Source organism: Nestor notabilis, unplaced genomic scaffold (genome assembly GCF_000696875.1).
Source record: "Nestor notabilis isolate BGI_N333 unplaced genomic scaffold, ASM69687v1 scaffold24626, whole genome shotgun sequence".
In the NCBI taxonomy this organism is placed as follows: Eukaryota; Metazoa; Chordata; class Aves; order Psittaciformes; family Psittacidae; genus Nestor; species Nestor notabilis.
Genome location: NW_009934591.1, coordinates 1 through 9,286, shown reverse-complemented (window position 1 = coordinate 9,286; position 9,286 = coordinate 1). Strand labels below are relative to the sequence as shown.

General features: G+C 49.3%; 1 protein-coding gene across 2 annotated transcripts; it reads right to left on the bottom strand.

Moving 5' to 3' along the window:
* Positions 1 to 2,817: 2,817 nt before the first annotated feature.
* On the bottom strand, positions 2,818 to 9,168 carry ADRM1 (adhesion regulating molecule 1). 2 transcript variants are annotated; one of them, XM_010017432.1, is made up of 9 exons: positions 8,955 to 9,168; positions 8,597 to 8,713; positions 8,394 to 8,517; positions 7,890 to 7,976; positions 5,673 to 5,754; positions 4,860 to 5,089; positions 4,411 to 4,568; positions 3,678 to 3,780; positions 2,818 to 3,043 (listed from the first exon to the last, which is right to left on the bottom strand). In XM_010017432.1, exons 1-9 carry the CDS (start codon positions 9,162 to 9,164, stop codon positions 2,937 to 2,939), a joined length of 1,218 nt encoding a protein of 405 aa, XP_010015734.1. In that variant the 5' UTR covers positions 9,165 to 9,168; the 3' UTR covers positions 2,818 to 2,936. The 2 variants fall into 2 exon arrangements, with proteins under 2 accessions (XP_010015734.1, XP_010015735.1); XM_010017433.1 differs by lacking the exon at positions 7,890 to 7,976 and having other exon boundaries at positions 2,820 to 3,043; positions 4,968 to 5,089.
* Positions 9,169 to 9,286: the final 118 nt, after the last annotated feature.

Sequence of the window (9,286 nt, the reverse complement as noted above, 5' to 3'; positions counted from 1 at the left end):
CTAAGCCCCCATCTCCTGGGGAGAGCCCAGGGCTGTTCCTCGGGTATTTAAACCCCAGCTCCCACCTGAATGCACTTGATTTGGGTGATTGTAGCTGCCGTTAAGACATTTCCTTAATTAGGGAGAGTCCCTGATCCTCGTTAGTGGTGTCAGAGCTGGTGGGCAGGAGAGATGGGGTGTTTCCCACTCGCAGAGCAGCTGGTGAGGCCAGGGATGTCCCACATCCCCTTGGATGTACCAGTGAAGGGAAAACCCTGACTTACAGAGTGTGTCTCCAGGGCTCAGGGCCCAGGGCTGGGATGGGACATTTGCAGGATTCACCCCTGTACAGGCACAACTTGGCCTTTAATGCCAATGTTGAGCAAGTGCTGAGGTTTTCATCAAGCCCTTTCTGGGGGTGGGCCACAACCACAGCCCCCACCTCAGCCCAGCTCTGCTTTAAGCCTTCGTTTTGCTCGACCCTGCGCTGGATGGGAGCCATCATGTGCTCCAGCTGCATTTTCAGCTTCAGGACCTCTTCCTATCCGCAGCCAGAGCTGGTCTGAGCTGATCCCTGTATACCCAGTGTGTGCTCTTCCCTTGGGACAGGGCAGCCCTCTTCACTAGAACAGGGCATGATGCTGTTGTAGGCAAAGGACAGGGTTTTGGGCCGAAGGACGGGGGTGGATTTGCTCTCTGGGTAAGGAACCAGCACTGACTGTTGTTTTCTTTTGAAGTTACCAAAAGGAAAAACATGATCCAGGTCGATGTGGACACAAAAGGCAACTACACGGTGGGACCCAGCCAGCCTCCTCCACCCAGCGTACGGGCCACCTTCCACATGGGAGGGCTGCCAGGTGAGCTGGGAAGGATGCGCTCCGGAACGAGATACTCCAAATCCAAGAGAGATCCTAGTCCTGGTGCAGTTAAGAGTTACTTAATCCTCTGCCCTGTAATTAGCCAGATTAACACTTGCTTTTCACTTGTTCCTTCTGCAGAGACAGCCAAGGCCAGCACAGTGCCACCGTTACCTCCCCTCCCTCATTACATGGGCTGCATAAGGAACCTGGTGATTAACCAGAGGCACATCAACCTGCCACGAACCGGGACTGTCAGGGGCTCCATTGGCCTTCAGGGTTGCCCCGTGCTGTAAGTAAGTAAGTGCACCTCCGTGTACAGCCTGACAACAGAAAGCTGCACTGCTCCTGGGCCCCAGACATCACCTACTCGATTGCATTAACCGTGGTCAAACACTTGATCTCCAGTGACTGCAGGAGCAAGTCGGGGGGGCAAAACCAGAGAGTGGCCGCAGATCCAAGGGGGAAGGAGGGCAGGGGAGGAAGGTGGGGAGAAGGGGGCATGTTGGGGACATCTTTCACAAACACAACCAAATACTTGGAGTGGGGGGTGGAGACAGGTCCAGTCCTTCCCCGGTGGTCAAGCATCAGCAGCAGGACTTGTGCTGCCACATGGCTCATGTTAAGAGCAACTGTCCTGTACAGAGCGTGGGCTGAAGCCGGCAGCAGCCATGCATCATGTCCTAAATCCTGCTCCCTTCACCCCACGCTTACAATGCACGTAGATTTAGTTCATGGAACACTTGAGGCTATTAATAATAGTCACAGACTGTCTTCTGCTGCAGGCTGGAGGCAGCTTCTGGTTGATAATTAATGCAATTAGGACAAACTGGATTAATTCCGTCACTTTTGTGTTTTTAAAAGCAAGGACGCATTTACCCTTCCCCCCCCACCACCAAGGGCAGTCTCAGTTCACCCACCAAAGCTACAGAGCTCTTGGACAAAATTCTGCTGACAGAATTAGCATGTGCTCATCACATTAATTTATAAGAACCAAAAGGAAAAGGAACAAAATAGGCTGAGGAAAAGCAGAAAGACACAAAGCTCACTGTGACTCTGCGGCTGCATTCAGCGCTGGTAGATAATACACTGACTACAGTCCTGTTGTGTGAAGCAAGAGACTGTTGCTTGAAGGGGAAGAAATAGAGGTTACCTCTGAGGCTGGTGGGGTGCAAGGGGGACCCTCAGCCCTCACCCCCCCGCCAGCATTGCCTTCTCCTGCTCAGCCTCACTCACCCCTTTGTAGTGCAGTCTTCACTTGAAAAGACCTTTTTCTCCCAAGACACGCAGTTCACTCGTGCACTTACACATCATATATATATTTGTGTGTGTATATATATCTCTAAGCCACTTGGGGACAACATCTTGCTTCTGAAATGGACTTGTAACTTATATCATTATATTGTGGGGGTTTTATATGAGGGGTAAATATTGTAAAATGGGTTTTTAACATGTCCATCTTAAACAAATGTAATTATGACCTGGTTTTAAGTTGTAGTTTTAAAGATGGTCTTTGTAAATCACTGGTACATACTTTGGAATAAAGTTTTATGTTACTCTCTTTCTTTCACTTTACTGGTGAAGAGCAAGTATGAAGCTGATGGAGAACTGGAGGAGGAACAACCACCACCTCAGGCAGTGGCACAATAGGGACATTACAAGTGTATTTATTTGCCACAGGCAGCTCCCTCCTAAGCAGGGATAGTGCACTGATGTTCAGGAAGGAGATGAACCTCCTTGTGTTCAGCCCTGCAGCTCACAACCTGGCACACTCAAACCTGGATGGCAGTCAGCACTGTGTCCGTGAGATGCTCATTATTCCTATCATCACAGGGCTCAACCCTTTGATCACAAAGAAATCATAAGGATTAGTCTATCCCGATGTCCAAAGCATCAAAGCTGAACAGTGAGTAACTCTACTGTAAATAAAGAGGAAGTACTGCCTCTGTGTGCATGCTAAACAGAGTGAGAAAGAACAGTATGGCAGATAAAGAAAATTCCTTTATTTGTAGATTTATATAAGCATAATATGAAGTTAGTAATCCTACTGCAGTTGCTTAAGTTAGTATCTAGGAATATCGGTAAGGAAGAGCAAATAACTTAATCTAAACTCATATCTTCCTCTTCGTCTTTCTTGTCCTTGGAATCTCCTTCCTTCTGGTCTGACTTGACACTGTTCTGCATTGCTTTGGCAAAGGCTTCTACATCTGGAAGTTAAACACAGCAGTTAGTTAGTTAGTGAACTTTGTGCTTTCCGAGATGGAGTTCATTGTCCACATGAGGTTAAGCTGCATTACTTGGAAAGTAAATGGTTGCTTTAGTAAGAATCTATTAACTTTAACACTGATTCAATATATAACACACATTTGGATCTCTCTGATATAAATTTAAAGTGCATTTTACTGTGCACAGGCAGCCTAAGACTAGAATTACTTCAGGAATGGAATGGATGCTAAAAGCTCACTAGGGAAAGCCAACACACCTATTCCACCAGTGCTCCAGGCAACACTGTGTTCACCTATTCCACATGACTCAGTAACAACTCCCCCCCAAAACAGCATTCCTGGACAAGGTGACTGACACCTCCAGAGGTTTCTGCATTTCTATCAAACCAAGGCCAAGGCTGCTCAGCACAGCAATCTGACTCCTCTAAATGCAGCTCTGACACACACTGTGTCTGCTGGGGAACCCCTGAGCTATGAACCTTTCCACTGCAAAGAGAACAAACAGCCCAGAGCCAGCTTCTGCCCATTACACAAAAGCTTATCCTGACATTTCCATTCCCTGGCTGTGTGCTCGCCCCAACAAACCACTTCCTCCTGCTCCCAACAGGATACTCACCTCCTTTATTAGCTGCATCTACTGCCTCTGCAGGTAAGCCAAACTGACTCATGAGCGGGCCCAGCTGTCCTGAAGCCAAGGCAGCACTGAACATGCTCAATGCCTGTGAATTGGAATCATCAGTGTCAAAAATAACCCAGTTTGCTTCAGATTTCTCCACATCAGCAAGTAAAAACATCCCTCCTTTCCCAATCTCACTGCACAAGAAACGACTGCGTTTAGTCAGCCACTGAAATCTTGCACATCATTGACAAGTTTCAATCCATCGGTGTAACTGATTCCAACTGGCCTGAAATACACCAGGTTTAATCCAGACCGTCCTGGAATTCAGTACTAGTGTTTCAAGAGGAACAAGGACTGTAGGGCTGTAAATGTGAGCATTGCTTCCCTTTAGTTAGTCACTTAAAATTACCTCTACGTTACTCTACATTAAAATTACCTCTACGTTACTCTACTCTGACAGGGAATAATGAATTTGCTACTCCCCTCATCTGCCAGAGAGTGTTTCTAATACAAAAGAAAGGTAAAGCCCAATTCCAAAAGTGAAACACATTCTGATCTGCCACTGGGTGACTGCAGGAAGGAACTAGTGTTCCATTAAAGTACATCCCTCCTCCTTTCCACTTCTACTGAGCTACTTCCTACTGTGAACAGTGTCAGGAACCTGACAGAGCAGGGCAAGAGGCCTGGGGAGGAGGGAAGACCTGTACTTGCCATGAAGCCAGGCACCCACCTGCTGAAACTGAGGGGATGTCAGGGTGTTCTGAATCTCCTCCGCAGTCTGTGGCAGAGACTCCCCAGAGGGGAGGTAAGGCATCAACCGTTCCTGAACTTCGGCGTTGGCCAGGATGGGAGCCATTATCTCCGGAGTCAGAACAGTTGCCAGGTCAACTGGGAAGGAAAGAGAGGGTTGGCTGTTAGACTGTGCACAACCCCCCACGTTTCTGTCATGTAAAGTAAATATCTAGTCAGGAGGACTGGATGTGCTTAGCACGCTGCTAGCATCCTTTCTCCCTCTGTCAGTTTTGGAGTGAGAATAAGACTCCTAAAGCAGCCAAAAACAGCACTCGAATGAAGAATCAAAATCATAGACCTTTCAAAGCAATTTGGAACAGGATAGGACAGTAAAACAGCTCCAAAGGGCTCCAGGATCCAACAGCTGCCTGGTCAGAACACTGTTACCTTGCTGCCCTCCTGCTCCAGATGGCACATTCATAGTAGCTAAAATGTTCTGGAGGTCACTCAATTGAATGGGCTGTGTTGGGCTGGTGGCTGAGCTGGTTCCATTACCCGAACTCGGCACCGGGCTCGGGCTGGTCACGGACGCAGCCGCAGGAACGGCCGGGGCAGGCGTCACCCGTGTAGAGGAAGTCGTGGAAGATGGAGTCACAGCAGCTGACTGGCTGCGAGAGCTGCGGAACACAATTAATACCTTTAGTTAATTAATTGGGGCCTGCCAGGATGGTAGGGACTGGAGAGGGGCTCTTCTTCAGGGGACCATAGCAATAGGACAAGGAGTGATGGGTTCAAACTTACTTAAACAGGGGAAGCTCAGGTTAGATATAAGGAAGAAGTTCTTTACTGTGAGGGTGCTGAGGCGCTGGCACAGGTTCCCTAAAGTGGGAAATGCTCCATCCCTGGCAGTGTTTAAGGCCAGGTTGGACACAGCCTTGGGCAAGATGGTCTAGTGTGAGGTGTCCCTGCCCATGGCAGGGGGTTGGAACTGGATGATCTTAAGGTCCTCCCCAACCCAAACCATTCTGTGATTCAATGATTCCAATTCCCTGCCTAAAACACCTTTGCCTCTGGTATCCTGAAAAGCTTCTTTTCAAGCCCATACAGCATGAAGGGCTCCTGCCCCGCTTCAGAGAGGTAACAAGCGGTCCCGATTCCCATCATGTTTCCCATGCAGTAGCCCGTGATTCCTCCCTCCCACAGAAGCAGCACATTCACATCACAGAAGCCCAGCCACCGCAGAGCAGACGGGTGCTGTACCTCGACGACGAGCTGCTGGTCGGGGGTCCCCCACTTCCAAGCAGACTGGCCAGCCCGGGCCCCGTCAGCGCGCCCAGCCCACCTTCCGTAAACACAAGAGGAGAAGGGGGTTAGAGACGTGTTTCCTCAGGGTTCTGCACCTCTCTGCTCTAGAGAGGTCACTCTTGTACCTGAAAGGTTTATTTGCTAAAATAGAGGAGGAGGGGGTGAAAGACCCCAGACCAACCCCCCCACCCCGTTCTGTACGTTCACAGCTCCTGTTTTCATGTCCCTATTGGAAAACTGCCTTAAGAGAGCTGCATGTTTTAGAAATGACTCGATTTCTAGATGTACACAAGAATAAAAATCACTTCAGTTTGTGCTGGACATGAGCACTGCGACACAGCCCTCTCCTCTCATCTCCTGGTTCCCAAAAATCCAACTTTTCTCTAACCTTTAAGGCCAAGGCCCTCAGCAGCGGATCAGAGCTGCCACCACTGTCTCTCCCAGACACGTGGTTTTGCAGCTTCAAACCTAACACAGAGATGTGGCAGCAGCATCAGCAGAGAACACTTCCCAGGCAGAGCAAAGGACAACCCCACACAGACAGAGTGCTCCTGGTAGAGCAGTGATCAGGAAACAGCAGGAAACCAGCACTCGGCCTTAGAGCCAACTGCCATATGCAAAAGAAACCAGAAATCAGCCTCCTTCATCCACACATCCCAACCACCACGGACTTATCATAGCATCAAGAACATCAGCTAAAGAGAGCTGGGAAAGGCCTGGCCTCCAGTGCCCTGGGGTGGTCAGTGACTTGATCGTCCCCTACAGTTCCTCTGAGCCACATCAGCCGGACACTCCATTTACCACACGCTTCCCATCCAGTGGGTCTCTGTACCACAGCTAATCAGACACACGGCCCTGCACAGCACCTGCATCCGTCACCCACCTTTTGGGATCTCCCTGCAAGCAGAGGACAGAACAACAGCGCTCCAAGAGCAAACGTGATTAACTGAAGCTGCAGACCACTGGGTCACTGGCCACCAGCTCCCTCCCTCGCACAGGACCTGCTCCTACGGAACCATCCCCAAACAGTTCACTCATCAGAGCCTCCACAGCAGCAGGAGGGTGAAGCTAACCCAGCTGTACCCCACGCTGCTCTCTCAGGGTGCCCTTGCTAAGAAAGCACACGGCTCCTCTCCCGGAGGCAGAGACCTGAGAGGTGCAAACCAGATGCAAAAGAACAGGCCACTACTGGGGGAAGAGATCCACACATTCGCCACGACCACAGTCTGCAGAGGCAAGCACATGGTTTTCTTTGAGTTACGGTAGTGAGCTTCGTGTCTTACAGCTAGATATAAAAGCAAAGAAAGAAGAGCTGCTGAGAAAAAGTGATGAGAAGAGGAGGAAGACAGTCTCAGGAGTTGTGAAGCTTCAAGAAGGAAGATCTTTTCCAAACACATCCTAAAAAACAGAATCTTTCAACACTAACATGAGATTTGCATCTGAACATCCCACCAACATGAGATTTGCATCCAAAGCTAAAAAGACACAAGCTAGATCCACAGAAATGGACTTTGGAGCTTAAGCACAGAACCTCAGTCACTGCCACCTGCAAGTGTTCCTTCGCCTGCCTCCACTCGAGGGTCTGACCTCTCAAAGTGCCCTGCTGGGCTTGGAGCACGGGTAGCATTAGGAGCAAAACACAGCAGGAACCACAACACACCTCATCCCCTTCACAAATAAAGCTGCAACTCACCCAGGAGAGAAAGCCCTGACCCGAGCCCTGCTCCTCTGACCAGAGGGTGCAGAATTCCTCAGGAACTCTTTCTGCTTTGCACACAAATATTCACTGGATCAGAGGCAACACGAGCCAATTCCATGGCTTTGTAACTGGGACATTCATTGGGAACGAATCCCAAGTTTCCAGTCCCTGCTCCAGTGAATATTTAGGAGGAAGAAAAGGGGTAGAAAAAAAGGAGAGGGGAAAAAAAAGGCAGAAGATTCAGAGGAGCAAGGAGCAGAACCGAGGTTCTTGCGGATCAAGCCCTAAGATGAGCACTGTGTAGAAAGTGGCACCCTCCATTTCCTGCACCATTTTTTGCCCCTCAGCTCATCTCTGAGGCAGGGAAAGAAGCGCTATTCAAACCAATAGCACTACTTGAAAATAGTGTCAGGTAAGATTTAACCTGGCAGGAGAAAATACCATTTTGGCATAAAGATATTAAAGCATTTTACCAAGTCCTCCTAAGCCCGTTGGTCCGATCAGCTGCATGAGCTGGTTATGGCTCATGTTTCCAAGAAGGCTTTGCAAGCCACCCTCACCTAAAAACAAAAACATTCTGAAACACAACATATTCACATTGGTTTGTTTTTTCACAGCACTCCGGCTCAAACAGCAGGAGATTAATTGGCATCACATTCTGTATGGAAAAAACAGTTTCGAGTGTTTACTGATTCATGATGCTCATAAAAGATAAATGCAACTTGGCTTCATAAAGAGGTAAGACTCCAGAGAATCCACTGGAAACACAGAGATTTCTTCTGGCAGCCTTAACTTCCAGCCTGAACCTGTTTAACAGCCCAGTTTATTTTGCTAAAAGCATGTTTACTCTGCTGGTGTTAACACTGTCCCCAACTCACCCTCCACAGCATCAGGAATTTCTTCCTAAGGAGCTGTAAGTGCTCCTTCTAATTTAAAACAGAAGCCTCTGATGTGAAGGAGCAGAGAATGGACTGTACCTCCCAGTGCAGACAGCTCGTGGCCTCCGCTCGCGTTTCCACCCAAAGCCCCGGGCATTGGTGGGTTGTTGAGATACTCGTTCACTTTACGACAGTGTTCCTCGTCCTTGTCCGTCTTCGGCTCCTGCAAGAAAGTTGCTCTTGGTACGAGTCAAACTGGGAGCGTTTTGATCCAAGACCTTTGTTATCGACTTCCCACAAACCTGCATCCAGAAGAAGAGTCGTTTGGATCCTGCCTTGAACTTCAATACATACACACGGCCCGTAGTGCACTGAGGTACCCTCTTGAACTCACAGTCATCAGGGAAAATAATCAAATCCTGGAAGAGGCGGCAGCGGGAACAAACATTTGAGAAAAGACATGAATATTCCTTCCAGCTGCCCAAAGACCTCAACCCGCCTCCCCAAACCTTCTCCCATCTGCTCCTCAGAGCAGAGAGGATTTGGAAGCACAGGTCTGTAAGGCCACGGTGGTGTTCTTGTCCCGATTTGTCTCAGAGAAGCCCTTTCAGCAGCGGAACAAGAACAAGGCAGCACTGACACACAAACAGCCATACTCACATCCTCCACGTTGCCTGAGGTCCTGTCCTTCCAGCAGAAGTGAATGAGGGAATCATCAGTTTGCTGGATGTAAACGAGGCCTTTTCTCTTGTCCGGGGTTACGGTGCTGCCTTTCAGGGACATCTTCCCTGCCCGGAATTCCACCAGGTATTTGCTCGAGGAGCCGCGGGAGCCTGGCACCAGGCTTGGGAACAGCGCGCCTGAAGACATCCTGGAAGGAGAGTGAGCACAGACGTGGTGAGAAACCTGCCAGGATCCCTCTTCCCAGCATCATCAAACGTCCACCTTTATCGAGTGAGCTCCACAAGAGGAACCCGTCCCGCGGCCTCCAG

Coding starts and splice junctions, on each gene's coding strand:
- ADRM1 (XM_010017432.1), bottom strand. CDS start 9,164: ATGTCTTCAGGCGCGCTGTTCCCAAGCCTGGTGCCAGGCTCCCGCGGC. Junction 5,755..7,889: donor AACGGGCTTAGGAGGACTTG/GTAAAATGCTTT, acceptor TGTTTACGGAAG/GTGGGCTGGGCGCGCTGACG. Junction 5,090..5,672: donor ACCAGCAGCTCGTCGTCGAG/GTACAGCACCCG, acceptor TGTGTTCCGCAG/CTCTCGCAGCCAGTCAGCTG.